This window comes from Pinus tabuliformis, chromosome 7, assembly GCF_031772625.1.
Source record: "Pinus tabuliformis cultivar Carrire ecotype Pingquan chromosome 7, CPIR1, whole genome shotgun sequence".
In the NCBI taxonomy this organism is placed as follows: Eukaryota; Viridiplantae; Streptophyta; class Pinopsida; order Pinales; family Pinaceae; genus Pinus; species Pinus tabuliformis.
Window position 1 is genome coordinate 1,538,468,661 of NC_142293.1, and position 23,946 is coordinate 1,538,492,606.

The 23,946-nt window shown below is 40.8% G+C and overlaps 1 protein-coding gene across 1 annotated transcript in view; it reads right to left on the reverse strand.

The window, feature by feature from the left end:
* Nucleotides 1-214: 214 nt before the first annotated feature.
* The window catches only part of LOC149253751 (putative ribosome-binding factor A, chloroplastic), a 109,254-nt gene continuing 85,522 nt past the window's right edge, over nucleotides 215-23,946 (reverse strand). Inside the window, exon 3 of the mRNA XM_089460012.1 lies at nucleotides 215-656. Coding sequence (XP_089316138.1) covers nucleotides 456-656 — 201 coding nt within the window. The 3' untranslated portion in view covers nucleotides 215-455. The remainder of the gene's footprint in view (nucleotides 657-23,946) is intronic.

Sequence of the window (23,946 nt, forward strand, 5' to 3'; positions counted from 1 at the left end):
TAAGCAATGGCATTAAAACTTTGGAACACTTTGCCTTGCACGCAACTAATGAAATCCGAGTCAGGAGCTTTACTACAAGCACTTGTGGTTTTACTTTAGGATCATAGAACTACATTGTGAAACGTGCAATTCTTTAAAAGAATGAAACAGCACGGGAAAATGCTTCAATTGACAAACACTGGATGATTATATTAGCAGTAAAGAAAATTCAATATTACCACAGAAAATAGCATCCTAATATTTATTCAGAAATAATTTATTCTGTCAACTTGGAGCTTTAGCTCCACAGATTTCACCATCCATTTTACAATCAATTAACAAGCAAACGATAGTTGTACCTAACAGGAATGCTTAATCTGTCATTCCCATTAAACAAACAAACTTCATCTACAATCGTACAATAACCTTTCTAATATCCCACAAAGAAATGAGGATATCCCCGAATGCTATTGCAATCATTTTATGTATATTAGATCTTCATCGTCATCACTCATCCAATCTTCATCTTCTGACAATCCTATTTGTTTTTCTTGCTCTGTATGAACTGATCCCGTCTGAGTTGTCTGGATATCTATATCCAGATCTTTGTTCACTGATTCCTTTTTCTTTTCTTTCCTTTCCCGCTCCTGTTTTAGCTTTTCAAGTATTGCAATTACCTGTGAACATTCAAGACAGTATTTCCTAATTAAAAACAAAACTGTGGGGGAATATTATTACAACTTGATTGCAAAAACTGAATTTCCAACAACCATCTTAGAATGTAAAGCAATCAAATTAGAGGTGACAAAAGAGTACAAGTTAAAAGAGCTGAATTACACAATACTATAAAGTTAACGTTCAGAGTTATGTAAGGAGAAAGTGAATTTGCTAATAAAGCTTAATAAAGAAGAATAGCATGGGAGCAAAGTGCTTCTTCAAGGAAAAAAATGCAACACAGATATTGGGGTATCAAATCATAAACGTAGACTTTAAATTATCAACATACCATATTCTGCACAATATCATAAAAGGAAAACCTGGGGCAAAGCAATGGAACAACCTACCTTCACAATTCACAAACCTCAATTCCACATACTTGCTACATGTGTGGCCTTCCTGGTTGTCAGTTGTGCACCACAAGTCATCCATCGAAAATATTTTTTAGTTTTTGAGCTTCATTAGTTTATTTTTTGAAGCATCCAACTTCATCAATCCATTTTATAGTGACTCTACTTGTTCTTGTATGACACTTCTGACCAATTTCTCTTTAACTGCAATTTTATTACATCTATGTTCATCTTCTTTTGTGATGAGGCTTGGTCTAGCAAGCATGTGCAAACCCTAGTTTTAAAAACTGGTCTGGTCGAACAGAAAATAAGTTGAACCATCCGGTTAGCTCCCTGAGATATCAAACCGGCCTAACAAATCCGATTGGTTGGTCAGGACCGATTGGGTACCAAATCAGCCGGTTTTGGTACCAAACCAGCCGGTTTTGGTACCAAACCAGCCGGTTTTGGTACCAAACCAGCCGGTTTTGGTACCAAACCAGCCGGTTCGGCCAATTTGGTACCTAACCAACTGATATTTGTAAAAAAAACGGCCGATTAGGAAGCCACATGGTTGGGCATGTTGATGGGACTCCTAGGTGGTTTTTGGAGGTGGTTTTAGCAAACCATGGTAAGTTCCCTTCTAAATATGCCCCCCTAACCTTATAAAAGAATGCCTAAGCTCCTATTTGCCTCACACATTTGATTTTTAGTGTTTGTGTGCATATGAGAGCTTGGACAGTTCTGCACCAACATTGAGTTTTGGAGCAACAACAACAAGTTTGGAGGTTCTTTGTCATCTTGGAGCTAGTTTGGAGTTGTCTAGTGGAGTTGGGGGTGTTGATCCCAATGCAGATCTGGTAGTTGAACGAAGAGCTGAAGGAAGTGAACCAACAAGACCAAGCATGGCACATGGTGACTCATGAGGGAAGCAATAGTCGTGCAACTCAGCGAACTCATGCTTCTAGTTCTACTAGGCCTAGTGTTGTTGCTCATGCTACTACTAGTACTGCTATTGAGGTTGGAGAGGAGTTTGAGGAGTCCTCAAACTCTGAGCTAGATGATGTTTATGTAGCTCCTAGTGATGATCCCATGTGTAGTAGTGGTGATGAGTTTGATGAGTGATCATGTCGATCAGTGATTTGTAGTAGGCTAGTGGCCTAGTAGCTTGAGTTGTAGCATTGTTTTTGGACTCAAGAGGCCATTTAGAGCCTCATTGTAGCATTGTTTTTTGACTCTAGAGGCCATTTAGAGCCTCATTGGTTATGTATTTTGTCAATGATATCATTGATATGTATTGCACTCGGTGCCATTTTGATATATGCACCCTTACATGGTATATAGATGAGAAGACTTTTCATATTTTGTCTCTAACAGTTTGGAATCATGGTTTGGAATCTTAAAAATACTTTTTTTATTAAAAGTAATTAATTTATGTATTTTTTCCAATTCCAGTTTAAACTTTATTGAATCTGGTTCAATCTAGTTTGATCCGGTTCTGGTTCGAATCACGGTTAGATAGGCGACCGGTTCGAAACCCGATACAATTTTTAAAACTATGGTGCAAACTAGAGTGGAAAAAGTCTGCAAAAAATTGCGATTTAATCCTAAAAACGCGATTTTTTGAACTAAATGATTTAATCCCCCAACTTTTTGGCGACTTTTTCACAAAGGAAAAAATCGCGATTTTTTCCTTATACTCCCAATTTAATCGGGAGTCGACCCAAAAAGTCTGCCTCCCTTCCCAGGCCGCGGATAAAGAGGCCGCAAAGGTGAAAAAATTGTAAATTGAAGCTTCCATCCATGCATTTTCAAGTTATTGCATTGTATTATTTGTCATACTTCTTGCGAGCATAACAGTCTCATTTGTAATCTGTTAGTTTTGAGGTTAAGATATGTTTTTGTTTTCCAAGGAAAAACAAATCTTTATACTTCATACTTCTAGTTAGAAAGCAAAGTATACATTGGCTAAGCCTCCAGGCTTTTAGTGATCCAGACTCCAACAGCCACTGACCCTTCAAAAGATTACAAAAGTACCAAAAGGACAGGCATACAACAGTCTTCCGTAGAAAGAACCACACACCATCAAAAACATTGTTACAGTTGTTCAATGCTTCCAAAAGAAACAACAAAGAGGAGGTCATGAAGATCAAACAGCGACAACCTGTCCCAAAAAAAACAAAACCAGTGCCTCAAAAAAGAACCCATTTTTTAGACAGGAACAAAGTACCTATGAAATCTTGTGACAGCAAAGATCCTTCTTGCAATGAAAGCATGTTTTGAAAGGGAATCTTCTTTAGTGGTGAACTCCCTGTAAATGTGGGGAAAGGTTATGTATCAGAAGTGGATTTTACCTCCAAGAGTTTTTGAATAATAGATGCCAAGGCTAGGTTAGTAATCTGACAGACTGAGAAAATAAGCAGCTTGGAGTCACCAAGCATTAATTTTCACATCTACTGTGATACTCACTGTTAATTTTCATTGGACCTACCATCTGACACCTTATTACCCAAGCAGATTACAATCTACTGAATAAATGCATGACTTATTTCTTAATACAATTAGCAGAAACAAAAATTAAAAGGGGAAGAGGATCTCAGTGACTGATTACTTGATGAATTTTAGATGACTCATGATATATATTTATTATTTTTTTGTTGATATTTTGACTCTTGAGAGTTGAGACTCAGACAAGACTCAAAATTCAGGAGTTGATTCACTATTTTGATATGTGATGTAGCACTAGACTTCATATACACATTATATATTAGCTTTCTTTACATGTTTATGTGGAAATGCATTTATTTGATGTTGTGGATACTCTAGATGTTAAAAAAAATAAAAAATAAAATGAATAATTTTGTGTTTTTTTAATTTTGCCGACTTTTTCAAAAAACTCCCGACTTTGACGAGTTTTTCAACTTTTGGACCCTTGCCGAATTAATCCCGACTTCGACTTTTTCCACATTGGTGCAAACATGTACAATACTAATACCTTTAAATATTGCACTTCAACACATTGTACCTTATCCTTGTCTCTTAGGATGACTTAGTCTAAAATGACCATCCACCCACTTTATATTGAAAGCAATAGGTGGGTAGCCACAGGAATGAATACCTTAGAGAAATAACTCACGCAAAGCAAAGATAGAGATAAGAGGGTTTACATGGTAAAAACCTCAAAGAGGGAAACATCTGCAAAGCAACAGAAAGTTGTATTACTACTCGAGCAAGAAAGGCTACACCTAATGCACTACTCTCATCATGTCGCATCACACCAATGCCATAGACATATGACTCTCCATGATCTTTAAGTAGAGATTATGGACTAATAAGGTGAAAAGACACAAATCAGGTCTAAATACAATTGAAAATATGATGACCATCACATCTGCCACGTACAAGATAGAATGGTGAATGATCTTTGGATACAAAAGTACAAAAGAACACTAATAAAGAAACAGACTAGAGGCACACTTAACTAGAACATTAGACCAAGTTGGTCTTAAGCAACCTCCTAATGTCTTATATCCTAACCAATGTTATCAGAACCCGAGCAGTCATTGAACCAACCAATCCTAAAAACCTGAACCAAACTGGAATTGAAAAGAAAATGGACACAACCAGTCAACCAAAAAATACATAAAATATACAAATTTTGAAAAAAAACGTATATGTTCATATGCATCCATGTGAATCCAAACCACTATACATAAACATGCAAAGTTATTCATGTACATAGAAAGGGTGCATATAACCAAAATAGCATCAAAATCATTTCCTATATTAGGATCTTCATCCTGAATGTCACCCTCTGAGCATTAAAATAAGATAGGAAAGGTTTGACATGCCGAAATTGTGATTTTGCATGAGTAAAGGGTAGATTTTTAATAGGGTCATAATAGAGGAGTTCAACAATCAATGCCACCAGCATTGAGTTATGTTGAGGGCTTGGTGCACATGATATAATCCAATGGAAATATTGCAAACATGTCAATCCTGAAATCTTGAAAACTATTATGTCTACTGAATTTTGAATGGGATCTAAAATTCTACTTTCGCTCTATGTAGTCCAATGAGGTTGGAAGTTGGAACCACTCTCAAACATCCTAAAACAATTAATAGTATTGTTATAAATTTAAGTATAGAAAAGAAAAGATAAAGGAGAACGTCAACTAGGGTTTAGTAATAGGTTTTTTTCTTTCATTTTTATTATTTATTATTTATCTTTTGATCTGAGTTTCAATGATCCCTTGCCATGAGTTGATGGGCGCAAGTGCACTGCCAAGCAATTCAAGGGGCTCAACCCAGATCAAAGCACATGAAACCCTCAAACAAGCCCCTAAGTTGAAGCAAGACTAGACTAGGGTTTTACCTTAGGGAAAACAACTAGGGCAAAGAAATTTATGGACAATATTGAAGTGGATGCCCACCAAAAAAAGAGATTTTGTGGCAAATACCATCCCCTTGATGTTTAGGCTCTCCAATCCCACAAATGTACCTTTCCTAAGGATTCACACCAAGCCCTAGTTGGCAAGCTTGGGCTTCAAGGGGCTGAAATTAGAGAGAAGAATCTATGGACTAAGAAAGTGTTTGATCACCAACAAAGGACTAAAAAAGTGTTTGATCACCAACAAAGTAGACCAGTCCCTCATTCCTTGGGAGTATGGAGTCTATGATATGATAGATCAGCCATGAAGTTGCTAAGGAGTCTAAATTCTTGATGCCCTAGCAACAAAAAATCAAGCATTTACCAATCCAAAGGATAATGGAATTTTCTTGGGAGAGCTGGTTAAAGTTCACCATTAGGACATTCATTCACATTATCAATGGGTAATGCATGCAATAGATCATCTAGATTGGCTTCAATAAATTTCAATAAATTAGGGCACAATAGCAAAACCTTGATTCAACATTATTCGTACATTAGGCATGTAAAAAGAAAAATATTCAACTATAAGTACACTTACAAGATAACATGCAAAAGATTTCATCCATTGATCCAAGGAATAGCTCCAAAGACAAACAACTTGACTCCAAATGTCAAAATGCATTCATAGATACCAAATTCTCCACAAGAAAAGAAGTTGAATTGCTCAAAAGGCCGAAAATCCCAAGTAGTGATGATGATTCAATACAAATGAATGCTCCTCTATTTATATGAGGTCGGATGTCTAATTTATAATACTAGCCCCTTGAAATAATAAAATAATTTGCTAGTAACAAGTTAGTTCACAAGCCAACCTAATAGCCAATGAAATAAATCAACTCCTGCCCACACGTGTGATTTGAAAGAGAAATAATGATGACATCATGCATGCATGAGCCCTTCTATGGCTAGCGTTGAGGGCTATAGGTGCCAAAATGTGAGTAGAAGCCCTCTAAAATCACCTCCTAAGGGTTGGCCCTTAGGTCTCTATTAATCTCTCTGTGCGGACCTCAATTTTCATCTTGGGGCACAAAAGTGATCTCATGGGTCTCCAGATTGTCAAAATGCCTATCTTTGCGCCAACGTTGAGGGCTCTCAAGGTGGTGCTAGCTATCCCATGTCTCAGGGTGTGAGACCATCCTCCTTTAGGCCCTATATCAGCTGCCAATCTCTCATGAAGTGCTAAGCCGACTGGGGACATGCTAGGTCCAGTTGCATCATCCCATAAAAGTCATCAATGCAATGCAAAATGTTGGAACGTTGTGGGTGCTAGAGGTGCCCAAGGATATGTGTGATGCTCTATTGCTACTTAGAGTCCCATGGCTCTCAACGCTGCACCTGTGGGTGTCAATATGCTCCTCTGAAAGACTTGGGCCCCAGTTAAGTTGCCCAAGCCATGGCCATGGAACCACCTGTCAATTACACACAATATCTAGTGCTAGCAACTACATCATTAGGTACATTTAACTTTTGCATCTAAGTGAACCAAAATTGAAAGTAATGGGCAATTTGACACTTTAAATCAAGTTTCCCTTCCAAAATTAAGGCTTTGAACTCATAATTGTGTTACCTTCCTAGGTAGGAGTCATTGATAGACCACCCTATTAGGTGTTTCTAGCCCCCAAGGGGAAGTGACATGTCCTTGGTCCACCCTTCAATTGATAGGTGTCATGTGAATAGTAATGGAACATAGGGGAGAAGACGCCATGGCCAAGTCCATGGTCAAAGGGACCAGCTTTGATGGGCTCCTCATCTCGAGCGCATAGATGTGGGGAGGGAGCAATCGTGGATGCATGGGTTACCAACTCTGCCTTTTGTTTTTACACCCTCTTGTGCACCTTTTACTTTTTCTTGATTTTTATTTGTATTACTACTCGTAGCTCAAGGGTTTGAGCTTGATTTGTATGATGTATAGCTGTTATTAGCCCCTTAATGGTGAGGCAGTTCATGGCCCACCAAGGGTTGGGACATGCAAGGGTTCTTTCTCATAATATGAAGAGAAACATGTGCTCAGGAATCGAGTGCTAGCCATAATGAGTGAGGTAGAGCTCATGCTAGGCTTTTTCCCACGTGCTAATGTGTATGTCCTGACCATCTGTTGCATTTTGATCTTTCGTTTTTGTTTGTGGCCATCATATGCTTTTTTTTTGTTCCTTTAGCTACAACAACCTTCCAAGGCTAAGTTTCGAGCCCTACCCAAGCATGAGGATGTATTGGTGCCAAATCCCAAAGAACCAATTGTCAATTGAACCCAAAGAAGGGAAGTCGAATATGGGGCTTGTAATGTAAGATGGAAAGTGGTAAGTATGGAATAGGGAGAGATGGGTTTACGCTATCTCAATCAGAGTTTCCCAAGTAGTGCCCCTCCTATACCCATTAGACCAATAGGGAAGGTGCCACTGGACTAAGATGAAAAATTAACCCCCCATTTAAGCACCCGATTGCAAAATGAATAAAGTACATTTTGATCGGAAGCCCAGCTTCCAACATGTGCCCTTGCCAAATGGGCGAGGAAACACATGAATGATGGAGGTGGTGGAGAAATGAATGGCACATCATCATTGACTACTAGAGGCTATCAGGGGCTACTGGCTGTCAGCTAGAAGAGATGATGGGAGAAAAATATTTCTATGGTATCACCCATTTTTGGTGGGTAACATGGCCCAACAAACAATTTCGATAGGCTTTAACAATAGTTAAAGAACAGGAAAAATCTAAAAATAAATAAAATTAAAATTAAATAAAAATAAATAAATAATAATAAATTAATTAAATTAAATTAAAATTAAAATCAAAATTTGAAAAAAAAACAAAACAAAACAAAACAAAAAAACCAAAAAACCCAAAACACTATCCTATAGACTATTATAAAAGGGAACTATGATTCAGCAAATGGGATTATGTTAAAATTCTGATGTTCTATGTTGTAACAATTACTTATTCCAAAACTTCTTTTTGTTGCAATATTAGTTAAGCAATTGTAAATAGAACATAACCAAATGCACAATTGAAGACAGTGAAGAACAAGATAAAACACGGAGAATTTAGGTCCAATGAACAGGGCAAAACCTACAAGGGGAAAACCCAACCAAATTCTTCTTCTATTAGATATAAATTGTTCAGCAAAGATACAAAGTACAATGAGGGATCAAGATAATGAGTAAATTCACTCGAATCTGAACAAGTTGTAGCATGAAGATCACTGGTAGCAGTGGTTAATGCAAACATTGAATCAACCTTCAAGTTCTGTTCTTACTCTCCAAGTCTCTCTCTCTCACAATCTTCTTCAAGTCTCTCCAACTCTTTCCCTTTCAAATTGGAATCCTTCTTTCACAATGCACAAGTAGTGAGAATGAGATGATATGAGATACATATATAGGAGGAGCAACAAATTTTTGTCATAAAGGAGCAATACGCATGCCTTGAGGAAGAGTTACATATGCCATTTAGGGAGGTACACATGCCTTTGTAACTCATGCCATTAAGGAGGTGTAAGAGGAATCTTTTATGACATGTTTTTATTGAGTAAGAGGAATATGCCATGTCTTAATGAGTGTGTAAGAGAGAGAGTAATGACAAGACTTTAATGAGAGTGAAACGCATCCATTAAGGGAGAGAGAGAGAGAGAGAGAGAGTTATGATGTGCTACGTGAGACATAGAGGTATGACGTGATTGAGCGATGGAGGTAACATGACTTGAAGTTCCTTTTAATAATAATAATAATAGCATAGTATCATAAGGATAATAATAAAGGGAATGATAATATTGATTATTAAGTCAAAAATTGAACTATTAAGATTGATTAATGATAAGTTAAGTGATTTTCCAACATCTATACTTGATTACCAATTGATGCAAGGTGATTTACTATTTTTCGAAAGTCATACTTGAGATGCTAGACATAACTTTCTAATTTTAGAAAGGCACTCCAGAATTGTCAAAAATGAAATTTTATTTAAGGAAATTCATCCTTGAGCTGTCAATTTTCAACACTCCCTCTCAGCTAGGGAGGAATGTCCTTCTGTAACAAAGATCTTTGCTTTCTCTGTTCATCTATGATCATCTCTGCTCTGGAACAATGATGTCACAATCTGATGAAGAAGAATCATCGTAGGGGAGATTCATCTTTCACCCTATATCCACCGATCTTCCCATCTTCACACAAGCTTGGGGGGATCACCACTTGTCAACACCTGACAAGGATCACACACAACCAAGTCTCACCTCTGCTTGAGGGTATTACCACTTGTCAACACATGACAAGGATCACGCTCAACCAAGCTTTACCATAAGAGTCAAGTGGTAGAACACCTGCATCCATAGACTTTAGGGGGGATTACCACTTGTCAACACATGACAAGGATCGCGCACAACCAAGTCTCATCTTTGCTTGGGGGGATTACCACTTGTCAAGGATCGTGCACAACCAAACTTTACCACACCCACTAGCCAGATGTGTGGTACTCTCAACAAGCCCAGCTTGTGGGTAGGATGCATACTGGGGTATACACTTGGCAAGTCCCAGACTTGGTAGGGGGGATTACCACTTGTCAACATAAGACAAGGATCACGCACAACCTACAGTCAAGAGTTCCCTCAACCCTAGGAGCTCTCCTGGCTCCATTCCCAACTTGGGAGCTCAAACAAGAGGGAAGAGCATAGCTCAATGTTCTCGATCATCCATGACCGCCCCCACTAGGAAGGATCATATCTGTCAGTCTAAGTTTCTCTCTGAATACCAAGAACTTCCCTTTCGACAAAGGCTTGGTAAGTATGTCAGCTATCTGATCATCAGTTGCAATATGATGGAGTCTTACTGCTCCTCTTTGCACCATATCCCAGATATAGTGATATTTGATCTCAATGTGCTTGGACTTGTCTGCAAGTCGAATCCCACTCTTATTATCATAGCATATTAATGTCGTATCTAGCACATGCTCAAACAGCTCTCCAAAGAGCTTCCTCAACCATACTGCCTCACAGCTAGCCATGCTAGCAACAATGTACTCGGCTTCAGCCGTGCTAAGGGCTATAGACTTTTGTTTTCTGCTCATCCAAGATATCATGGCAGATCCCAAGCTAAAGCAGCATCCAGATGTGCTCTTTCTGTTAGCAGAGACTAGAGTTACCAGCCAAATCAGCGTCAGAGTACCCATGTAGTCTCACATCTCCAGTAATATATCTCAATCCAAGATTGATGGTCCCATGCAGGTATCTCAGCACATGCTTTGCAACAATCCAATGTGCATGTGATGGCTTAATCATATATTGGCTCAGAGTATTGACCGCAAAACATATGTTCGGTCTAGTGTTCACTAAGAACATCAGTGCCCCAATCAATTGTCGATACTTGGAAGGATTAGCCAAATTAGGTCCTGCAACTTCACCACATAACTTTTTGAAATTCATTTCCATTGGTGTGTTCATGGACTTACATTCTGTCATACCAAATATTTCTAGAAGCTTGACAACATATTTTCCTTGAGAAAGGAAAATCTCACCAGGTCTCTGCCATACCTCTAGGCCCAAAAAGTAGTGCATCAAATGAAGATCTTTCATTTCAAATTCAGAAGTTAACTCCCTCTTACACTAGAGGATAAGAGGTTCTCTACCAATCAAGAAAAAGTCATCAACATATAATACCAAAATCAAAGGCATACCTTGGACCGTCTTGAAGTAGAGATTTGGATCAGCATTGCTTCTGGTAAAACCAAGCTTCGTCAAAAAGTTATCAATACGAGTATACCAAGCTCTTGGGGCTTGCTTCAATCCATAGAGAACTTTCTTTAGTCTACACACGAGTTTTCCTATCATGCACTTCAAAGCCTTGTGGTTGCTCCACAAATACTTTTCCCTTGAGGAATCCATGCAGAAAAGAAATTTTCACATCCATTTAGTGAAGAGTCCATTCCTGACTAGCAGCTAGAGCCACAATAGATTGGATGGTAGTATATCGAGCAACAGGTGCAAAAATATCATCATAGTCTTCTCCCTCTTTTTGAGAGAAGCCTCTAGCCACAAATCTAGCTTTATATTTTTCAATACTGCCATCTGCACCATGTTTGATTTTATACAACCATTTGGAAGTCACAACAAACTTACCTTTGGGTCTTGGAACTACTTCCCATACATCATTATGTATGATGGACTCATATTCTTTATCCATTGCATCCTTCCATAATTGATCTTTTATCGTTTCTTCAAAAGTGCATGGTTTGGCCTGAATAATGTTGCTCATAGCAACAACGTATCCCTGGAACAAGCAAGGTTTCTTGCTTTCTCTGAAGGTTCCTCTAGGGGCAGCATGTCTATCAGCATCTTGTAGAGTGTCATGAAGCCATAATGGCCTCTTTCTAGCATGATGATCACATGGAGGAGGATCCAAGGGGTCCATGGGCTCCATGGGTTCATCAGCAAGATCAAGCTTAGGATCAGGATCTTCTTGAGCATCCAAGGCATCATCCTGACTTTCAACATTAGCAGGAGGAGGAGTGTCTCTTGCCTTTCCAATAGTTGCATCTTCATGGAATGTTACATTCCTGCTAAACTCTATAGTTCTTTGACCAAGCACGTATATTTTGTAAGCTTTAGAATTTGCACAATAACCAACAAATGTACCTTTCTTACATGCTAGATCTCATTGGCTAAGTGAGAACTTTTCCATTTATGAAAACAACTTTCATTCCTTTATCTTCTAAAGCAGATATAAATACAATATTCTTTTTCAAACCAGGCACATATAAAACTTCTTGAAGAGAAATAGTTTTACTTTCATCCAGATGAAAAGAAACAGAATCGGATCCCTTTATAGGATATGTAGAGTTATCTCCAAGTATGATTTTTAGATTTGTCTCTCTCGACTAGATTTGAGAGAACTTCTTTATAACCAGGAAAGTGCCTTGATGCACCACTATCAATCAACCAGCGATCACAAGAATCTGCAGAAGAGGAACTAGAAAGAGTAGAAACAAGAAAGTACTCTGACTATGTCTTAGTAGCATTATTATCATACCTTGGGTTCCTTTAAGTCTTGGAAGAACAATGGCTTTATTTACAATCAGCGGGAGCTTCTCTTCTTCTATAATCATATCTGAAGTTGTGGCTACGATTGTTGAAGTTGGATCTTGGAGCTCTTCTGTTTTCAGGGCAATCACAGGCATAGTGGCCATGCTTATGGCAGTTGTAGCATTGAACTTCTGATAAGTCCCTATTCCATTTATAGGAACTATTGGATCTGGGAGCAAGCTTTCTTGAAAAATGATGACCTCTTCTTCCTTTTTGCTTCTTGCCTTGGACATCAAAGGCAGTAAGTTATGTTACCCACCACCTGTGGGTGATATCCATAGGAGAAAAAAATTCTCCTAGATGGTCCTTAACCGGTAGCCAGCAGCTACCAGATTGCTCAATGTGCCACCATCTTCGCCACCTAAGCCAGCCATTATGCTCCCTTGCCCATCTGTTATGATCGTATGTTTGAAGGTGGACCTTCCAACCCTGAAGGTATAGCGTTTCATTATGTAGTCGAGTATTTTGGCTTACTTACCATGGATAGTTGGACATGGATTAGTGGGGGGATTCGGCGAAAAGAATGGGCTTGGTTTGTACTCTTGTCTCCTTTGTCCAACTTGGTGGTTAACCTTGTATCCTAGTCCCGTGGGATCTCCTTTATTGGCTACTAGCTTTAGGAATGGCACTACATGGGAAATCTCGATTTTGGTTGCGTGGTCCCGTTTCCCGACACCACATACATCACTCCCCTCTGCTCATTATAACCCCTTTCACCATATTTCCCATCTAGGTCCACATTTGTCCATTGGGTCCACAAGGAGTTAGCCTCCCCCTCCCCTTGTCCACACTTTGGGTCAGGCCTAGAACGATGCCCTGGAGGTTGATGCAGCTAAAAAGAAAGTAAAAAGCATAATTTGGCCACTCTCAACAGGAAATGTACCATAAGATGCAAAAGATGGTCGGGACATACAAATTTAGCACGTGGGCAAAAGCCAACATGAGCTCTACCCTCTATCATTATGGCCATCACCCTGGTTCCTAGGGCCCCTATATGAGCCCCCTGCATCATTAAGGAACCCATGATTGTTCCAACCGTAGCAAGCGATGAACTGCCCAACCTTAAGGGGGTATTCACTGCTACATCATTCACATCATGCTCTCATCCCCTGGAGCCCCGAGCAATTATATAAGAAAAATCAATAAAAGGCAAAAGGCATATGAAGAAGGGTGGAAAAACAAAGGTCGAGGTAACTCATGTACCACGATTGCTCCCTCCTACATTCATACACCCAAGTGTGGGCTTCCCTCATCATGGCTACCCTTGTACTGTGGCATGTGGCTTGGAGCCTTCCCCTGATGTCCCACTTTGTTCCATCATTATATCACATGACACCTGCCACTTAAGGGATGTACCATGGACCTATCACTCCCTTAGAGGTTGAAACCACTTAATAGGGTCCTTGATTAACCTCCTTCTTGAACTTGGAGACACTTGTACGTTCTAAAGCCCATTATGGAAAGGCATGCCATTGTGAAGTGTCCACTTGGTTCCATGATTTGTAAGCTCATTTACTCAATTGCACTGATGATTTGTTGTACTAGAAGGTGAGGAGACGCATTGGATCTTATACAAGATTGCAGGTGGGTCTTTGTCTTAGGGTTTGGTCTCCCTATACGGGGTCCAAGCCCTCCAGAGGGTCATATTGGTATTTGTAGGGTGAGCGTAGAGAGCCATGGGCCTCCACTATAGCAGAGAGCAAATAGCCACATCATGGGATCCTTCAGCTCCACTCAATGCTCGCTCGTGTTTTGTTTATTTGATGATGATGTACCTGGACCACCTTGCCCAACCGGCTACATACTTGCACCACACACTTTGCAGTTGTTCCAGGGCCCAGATGAGGATGTGTCTCACCATGGGATACAAAAGGAGGGCTTGCATCATTGTTCCAACCCTTACATATGGGATATAGGCTTGTTCGATCCACTTGGAGACCCATGAGGATGTTTTTGTGCCCCCACAGCCACTTTGCAGCACTACAAGTCATTTGCTTGGAGATTAAAGGGCCACCTCCTTCACTATTTTTGGAGCCCTTCCATCCATTTTGGCACATGTTGGACTTTGCTAAGCCTTCCAACTGTGAAAATTCGTAATCCCCGAATCACTGCTGCAACAACTGATTATTTTTATCCTATTAAAACAAGTTATTTACAATATTATATGGTAAACATTGAATTAAATACAACTGCAACCTTCACAACTTAAATAATATGCGGAAACAAGAACTGAGCAAGAAAGAAATAGCACACACAAGAGACACCGTTGTTTTTGGACAAATGCCCTTGGAAAATCCCAATGCTGGAAAATCGATGCAACAGCTAAGGGTTTGTATTATTATGCAGTAATTTCTGAGTACAATTATTCGGAAGCCCAAACTAGCAATCCTATACAAAGATCTAGCTGGAAAAAAAAGATAGTGAGATGATCTCACCCTGTCACTTGTATATCTGACACTGATCAGTGTTGGAGATGAACCTCTGCGTTGTCTCTGCGCAGTACTGCGTCACACCCACACAGTTACTGCATCACTACTGATGGGACTGCGCTGCACTTCCTCTCAATCCTCTACTCGCTGGAAACTTCGGCCCTCTGGCCTCTTGGTCTCACACCCCGGCTCCGGCTCTAGATCCCGACTGTTCCCCAGTAGAAATACAGACTCCCTCTGAAGCTCTACGCTGCCTATGCGTGGCCCAGCACTATCTCTCTAGACTACTCTGCCCTCTCTGCCTTGCACTCTCTGGATCAGGAAAACTTCCTCCAGAAAATTATCCCCGCCCTCACTCTAAGTTGCACGAAACGAGGAAATGGGTACGAGTTTCCGAAACGAGCACAGGTACGAAACGTGACCCCCCAAATTTTGGAAACGGGGAAACGCGAATATATATATATAAGGACATTTAAGAAATATGTGCAATCATAAAGCATATATGATACATTCTAATTCATTACATTATGATAAAATTGTCAATTGTCAATGCATAAACTATAAGTCTCTAAATTTACATCACATTTACTCATGAATGATCACATGATGAAAATAGAAATATCCAAAATCAGCCACGAGAAATTTCTAATTTTTTGTCTCGTGCTTGATTGGGAGTCTCTTCCTACATAGTCGAACGACCTTAGTGCTCTTGATTAAATACAAGTTTCATACCCTAGTACCCTACATGCTCTTGATTATTGGGAATCTCCCCTACATAGAGGGCTTGGTTCTCTAGATTAAACACAAGCTCCATACCCTAGTACATGATAAAATCCAATGGAAACATTGCAATTCCCCCCAATCCTGAAATCTTGAAAAACAAATAAGTCTGCTGGATTTTGAGTGAGATCTAAAATTTTACTTTCTCCATATGAAATCCAATGAGGGCGAAACCACTCTCAAACATCCTGAGTCATTTCATGGTAATGTTAAAAATTTAAGTAAAATGATGAAAATGAAAAATAAAGGAGAATATCACTTTTACTTTAAAAATTTAACGTTACCATGAACTGCATATCAACACTAGGGCCATAGGCTTGAACATTCGGCTGCCCCACTCAAAATACTCCTTTTTTTATAACTTGAGAGACATCTAGAAGCATCTAGAGGATATTTGAGTCACCCAATAAAAAATTAGAAGCGAAAAAATTAAAAAAAAATACAAGAAAAAGTCAAGTTACAAGAGGAAACTCCGACGTATGGCCCGGAAACGCGTTTCCGGCCATACTGGCCACGTTTCCTCCTCGAGAAACGGGCCAGTATGGCCGAAAACGCGTTTCTGGGCCGTATCGTAAGGATTTCCCCGTTTCCGTACGGAAACGGACCCTCTGCCCACGTTTCCTACAACTTAGCCCTCACTACAAGAAATCTCTTCGATCACCTTCTTCGGCAACTATTGCACTGCTCACTTGAGAAAATCGATCTCTGATCTCTCTCTCAATGTGTCTTCCAAATGGCCATCGAAGTCCTTATAATATTCTTGTGAGGACTCAACGGCCCAAATTAAATTCTGATCAATGGCTCAGATCATATTGACTCGATCTTCGTCTTCTTCTAGAAAATTCACACCCAGTTTTATTAATACCCTTTAATTATTTTAATTTCCTAAGTTTATACTTAGGCATCCATTAAAAATAATTAATTATTTTAATAAAAATTTCTCCGGGTGGAATTTCCCAAAACTATTTATGGGTATTCTGGAATACATGTGTCCTAGCCTCCCTGCAAATTTTGAGGCTTAGAGCACATCCAATGCTACCAAAAATCATCACTCCCTCTTAGAAAGGAATGTGCTCTGGTAATGCAACCTTTTGAAGCATCACCCTGACTCTGTAACATCTCCCTCTGCGCCACTGATGTCTGACATCACTGCCCACCAACTATTCCACAAATGTCGCATCTATGCTGCTGCTGACTCTGCATGCTGCTGCCAACTGCATCTGCACTGCAACTCTGCTCCCACTGTTGTTGCTGCCTTTTGCAACAACTGCAGCAGAAAAACATCCAAAATACTGAACAGGTGTTCAGCATGATGCATATGTTGTTGGAGTTCTAACTGTTGCTAATCTTTGCACTGACCCTTTGAAGCCTCTGCGTTGCTGCCGACTCTGCACTAATGCCAACTCTGCTCTGCGTTGCTCAGTCTCTGGCACTCCTAACCACTACAATTGTCACTCCGACACTCCTCTACACCAACTGACATTAGTCCAACCTACTACTTATAATTTGGGCTCTCGTACCAAGGTATTGATCCAAGAGGTGGACTCCTCAAGGATCCTGCCCATCTGCAGTTCTTTCGAACTATAGTACTAGATCACCCCACCTCTCCCCTGGAGGTATTTGGGCAATCATGGCAAACTCGTCCTCCTTGATCTTTGCGGTTGCAACCTGCAGATCATGTTTCTCGTCCTTGTCCTTCTTCTTGAGAGGACACTGTGTAGCATAGTGACCAAATTCACCACACTGGAAACATTTGATCTTTGAGACATCCTTCTTTCGCCTCTGCTGCTCCTGCTGCCCCTTTGATGCAAGGGCTACATTCTCTTCCTCCTCCTTAGGCTTCGTCCCACTACTGCTGCTGCTATCAAGTTTGCACTTGACTAAGTCTCGCCTCATCTCTTCCTGTTGAAGAGTGGCCCACATCCCTTCCCAATCCAGCAATCTCTCTTTGCCCAGGATACTCTGGACAAACACTTGCCATTCTTCTGAGACTGAATTTACAGCCAACCTGACCATCTCGGTGGGCTAAGGCACTAATCCTACAGCTGCCAATGAGTCTCGGACCTCCTGAAGCTTCGATAGGAACAGATCAATGCGTTCCCCCTTCTACATCCTCATGGATCTCGTTTTCTCCTCCAAGTACATCTTCCACTGCTCGGAAGATCCCTTATACAACGTAGCCAAGGCATCCCACATCTCCTTGGCAGTCCCTTTGACAGGTATGTGACATACAACATGATCCCTCACTCCATCGAGGATCAACGGCTTGGCCTTCGCCATTTCAGCCTTGTACTTCTTTAGTGGATCTGCATCTGCAAGTTTAGCTACCACACTATCGACATAAGCTTTTGAGATTATGGTCATCCAAAAGGCAGGAGATCCTAGCCTTCCGATCACATTGTTGGATGCTCTGTCCAACCAATCTTGATCTCTCAACCCATTAGTTGCCATCTCTGCCAATAAAATGTTGAATTGCCTCCTCTCTCCTCTACGCTACTGCTAGGCTGGCCTACGCACTCCCTGTGGGAGTTAGTAGATCTACTTCTTTCTACTGCTACTTAGAACTTGAGAAATCAAATTCCCTAGCTAGGAATTCTCTGAGAAAGAAATTCCCTCAAAAAGTGTCTCCTTCCTTCTTCTGACGTTTTTCTGCCCCAGCGACTGCTGCTGAAAATTGCGTCTCACCTGAAGACTGCTCTGCGCTAAAGCCTCTGTTGCGTTGTTCCCTCTACCGCTGACAAATCGCGATCTAGAAATCTTACCTCTCTGTCAACTCACTAAGAGAGATTTTCCTTGAGAATCTTGGCCTCCTGGCCTAGACTGCGCAATCCCTCTAGGGATTCGATTTGCTGCCTACGCAACACTTCGATCTCCCTCCTTCTCTTCAACGTTGTGCTCTTCTGATTTGCTCTCTTTCTTTATCTGTGCTTTGATACCATGTGAAAATTCGAAATCCCCGAATCACTATTGTAGCAACTGATTATATTTCTCCTACTGAATCAAGTTATTTACAATATTATACGGTAAACATCGAAATAAATACAATTGCAGCTTTCACAACTTAAATAATATGCGGAAACAAGAACTGAGCAAGAAAGAAATAGCACACACAAGTGACACCGTTATTTTTTAACAAACGTCCCCAGAAAAACCCAATGCAGGAAAACGGGTGCAGCAGCTGAGGGTTTGTATTATTATGTAGTAATTTTTTAGTACAATTCTTCGGATGCCCAAACTGGCAATCCTATACAGATATCTAACTGGACAAAAAAGATAGCGAGATGATCTCACCTTGTCACTGGGAAATTCAACACTGACCAGCGCTGGAGATGAGCCTTTGCACTGTCTTTGCGCAGTACTGCGTCACACTCATGCAGTTACTGTGACACTGCTGTTGGGACTGCACTGCACCTCCTCTCAATCCTTTGCTCGCTGGAAACTTCGGCCCCTTGGCCTCCCAGTCTCACACCCCGGATCTGGCACTAGATCCTGACTATTCCCTAGCAGAAACACTGACTCCCTCTGAAGCTCTGCGCTGCCACAGCGTAACTCTACGCTGCCTCTGCATGGCCCAACGCTGCCTCTCCGGACTACTCTCTACCCTCTCTGCCTTGAACTCTCCGGATCAGGAAAACTTCCTTCGAAAAATTATCCTTGCCCCTCACTGCAAGAAATCTCCTCGATCGCGTTCTCCGGCAACTATTGCACTGCTCACTTGAGAAAATCGATCTCTAATCTCTCTCTCAATGTGTCTTCCAAATGCCCATCGAAGTCCTTATAATCTTCTCGTTGAGTAATCAACAGCCCAGATTAAATTTTAATCAATGGCTCAGATCATATTGACTCGATCTTCGTCTTCTTCTAGAAAATTCACACCCAGTTTTATTAATACCCTTTACTTATTTTAATTTCCTAAGTTTATACTTAGGCATCCATTAAAAATAATTAATTATTTTAATAAAATTGTTTCCGAGTGGAATTTCCCAAAACGATTTCCGGGTATTCTGGAATACATGCGTCCTAGCCTCCCTGCAAATTTTGAGGCTTAGAGCACATTCGATGCTACCAGAAATCATCACTCCCTCTTAGCAAGGAATGTGCTCTAGTAATGCAACCTATTGAAGCATCACCCTGACTCTGTAGCATCTCCCTCTGTGTTGTTGATGTCTGACATCACTGCCCACCAACTACTGCGCAAATGTTGCATCTGTGCTGCTACTGACTCTACATGTTGCTGCCAACTGCATCTGCACTGCATGTCTACTCCAACTGTTGTTGCTGCCTTCTACAACAATTGCGATGGAAAAACATCCAAAACACTGAACAAGTGTTCAACATGATGCATTTGTTGCTGGAGTTCTGACTAGTGCTAGTCTCTGTGCTGACCCTCTGAAGCCTCTACATTGCTGCTGACTCTGCACCGCTGCCAACTCTGCTCTGCGTTGCTCAATCTCTGGCGCACTTAGCCATTGCAACTGTCACTCCAACACTCCTCTGCACCAACTGACACTAGTCCATCCTACTACTTCTAATATGGGCTCCCGTACCAAGGTATTGATCCAAGAGGTGGAATCCTAAAGGATCCTGCCCATCTGCAGTTCTTTCAAACTATAGTACTAGATCAACCCACCTCTCCCCTGGAGGTATCTGGGCAATCATTGCAAACTCCTCCTCCTTGATCTTTGCGGTTGCAGCCTGCGGATCATGTTTTGCATCCTTGTCCTTCTTCTTGAGAGGACACTGTGTAGTGTAGTGACCAAATTCACTACACCGGAAACATTTGATCTTTGAGACATCCTTCTTCTGCCTTCGTTGCCCCTATTGCCCCTTTGATTCAATGGCTACATTCTCTTCCTCCTCCTTGGGCTTCGTCCCGCTATTGTTGTTGCTATCAAGTTTGCACTTGACTAAGTCTCGCCTCATCTCTTCTTGTTGAAGGGCGGCCTACATCCCTTCCCAATCTGGCAATCTCTCTCTGCCCAGGATACTCTAGACAAACACTTGCCATTCTTCTGAGACTGAATTTAGGGCCAACCTCACCATCTCGGTGGGCTGACGTGTTGATCCTACAGCGACCAACGAGTCTCGAACCTCCTAAAGCTTCAATAGGAACGGATCAATGCATTCCCCCTTCTACATCCTCGTGGATCTCATTTTCTCCTCCAAGTACATCTTCCGCTGCTCGGAAGATCCCTGATACAACGTAGCCAAGGCATCCCACATCTCCTTGGCAATCCCTTTGCCAACCATGTGACATACAACATGATCCCTCACTCCATCAAGGATCAACCAGTTGGCCTTCGCCATTTCAACCTTGTACTTCTTGAGTGGATCCGCATTTGCAGGTTTAGTTACCACACTATCGACATAGGCTTCGAGATTATGGTCATCCAGAACGTAGGAGATCCTAGCCTTCCAAATCACATAGTTGGATGCTCTGTCCAACCGATCTTGATCTCTAAGCCCATTAGTTGCCATCTCTGCGAACAAAATGTCGAACTACCTCCTCTCTCCTTTGCGCTGCTTCTAGGCTGGCCTACACACTCCCTGCTAGAGTTAGTAGATCTGCCCCTTTCTGCTGCTGCTCAGAAATTGAGAAATCGAATTCCCTGGCTAGGAATTCTCTGAGGAAGAAATTCCCTCAAAAAGTGTCTCCTTCCTTCTTCTAACGTTTTTTTGCCCCAGCAACTGCTGCAGAAAACTGCGTCTCACCTGAACACTACTTTGCGTTGATGCTTCTCCTACGCTACTCCCTCTGCCACTGACAAATCTCGATCTAGAAATCTTACCTCTCTATCAACTCACTCAGAGAGAGATTTTCCTTGAGAATCTTGCCCTCCTGGCCTGGACTGCGCAATCCCTCTAGGGATTCGATCTACTGCCTACACAACACTTAGATCTCCTTCCTTCTCTTCAACGTGGGGCTTTTCCAGTCTGCTCTCTTGCTTTACCTGTGCTCTGATACCATGTGAAAATTCGAAATCCCCGAATCACTATTGCAACAATTGATTATATTTCTCCTACTGAATCAAGTTATTTACAGTATTATACGGTAAACATTGAAATAAATACAATTGCAGTCTTCACAACTTAAATAATATGCGGAAACAAGAAGTAAGCAAGAAATAAATAACGCACACAAGTGACACCGTTGTTTTTGGACAAATGTCCCCGGGAAAACCCAATGCGGGAAAACTAGTGCAGCAACTAAGGGTTTGTATTATTATGCAGTGATTTCTTAGTACAATTCTTCGGATGCCCAAACTGGTAATCCTATATAGAGATCTAATTGGGCAAAAAAGATAGTGAGATGATCTCACCCTGTCACTAGGAAATCCAGCACTGATCTGCACTAGAGATGATCTTTTGCAATGTCTTTGCACAGTACTGTGTCACACCCACACAATTACTACGTCATTGTTGTTGGGACTGTTTTGCACCTCCTCTCGATCCTCTGCTCGCTGGAAACTTCAGCCCTCTGGCCTCTTGGTCTCACAACCCGGCTCCGGCACTAGATCCCGATTGTTCCCCAGTAGAAATGCAAACTCCTTCTGAAGCTTTGTGCTGCCACAACATAGCTCTACACTGCCTCTGCGTGGCCCAGCGCTGCCTCTCTGAACTACTCTCTACCCTCTCTTCCTTGCACTATCTGGATCAGGAAAACCTCCTCCGAAAAATTATCCCTGCCCCTCACTGCAAGAAATATCCTCGATCACCTTCTCCAGCAACTGTTGCGTTGCTCACTTTAGAAAATCGATCTCTAATCTCTCTCTTGATGTGTCTTCCAAATGCCCATCGAAGTCCTTCTTATAATATTCTCGTTGAGTAATCAATGGCCTCGATTAAATTCTAATCAATGGCTCAGATCATATTGACTCGATCTTCGTCTTCTTCTAGAAGATTCACACCCAGTTTTATTAATACCCTTTAATTATTTTAATTCCCTAAGTTTATACTTAGGCATCCATTAAAAATAATTAATTATTTTAATAAAATTGTCTCCAGGTGGAATTTCCCAAAACGATTTCTGGGTATTCTGGTATACATGCGTCCTAGCCTCACTACAAATTTTGAGGCTTAGAGCACATCCGATGCTACCAGAAATCATCACCAACGACCCTCCTAGCTATTGTATTATCATTTCGGCCCTCTTGAGAGGCTTATTTTTCATGTTATGGAGCTATTTGGTGGGCTTGTCACCAATTAGGGTGTTATTTTGCACATTAGAGACACTTTTAGGGGTTTGTTAGGCTAATTAGACCCATTGAACTATTAGAGGCTCATATAAATACAAGTGAGACCTCATTTGTAACTCATCATCACTTGGATTTGGATCATTGTTTCTTTTGGAATTTTGCTATAGCTATTGAAGGATGAATTGGAGATTCTTTAATGCATTTTGATGTTTGGGTTAATGCTATTCTATTTTGGAGCTTCTCTCTTGCAAATGTGATGGATGGATATACTTTTTCTACCATGTAAGTTTCTCTTTTATGTGAAATTTTCATTATATGTTTAATGTATGGAATACTGCATCATGATGTTGCTTGTGCTCTAAATTATGCGAAAATCTTGAATCACTTTGGTAGTCTTGATCTATTGCATGCATTATTCATTGGGCAAGAAAAATCGAATGTTCCTAGGGGTTGTCTTTGAAAACCTAACCCTAAAACTCCATTATTTGACAAGTAGAAGAATAAATCCTTCTTGAAGTTGGGTATCTACTTCATTAGGGCATGTGAAGCTGCAATTAGGCTCGTTGATAGAACAAAACCCTAAATCAATCTCATTCTTGACTCCATTCTCCCAATAGACTAGGCACTGGTCCTAGATCCTTGGTGATTATATTAACTTAACGAAATATCATTCTTTTCTTCATCTTTTCTTCGTCTTTTCTTGGTCCCCCAAGGAAAAGGATATTTTCTAGGGCTTGGTACGAAATCTTAGGAAGGAGGATTTTTAGGATTTCGTGCAGACAAGTTTCTTCATTTATGTCTCCTCTAGGCATCCTCTAGTTTTGAACGAATTCCGATGGTGGAATTCCAAATAAATTGATGCCCTAGCTATCACACTGCGAGGGAACCCTTGAAGCTCCTTTGACTTGGGGATTTCTTGAAGGTTTGCACTTTGTAGTTCATCATTCAAAACTTTTTCTCTTAACTCTAAGTGATCATTGGATGAGCCTTTACTATGGTATATCTCTCAAGCCTTAGTCCC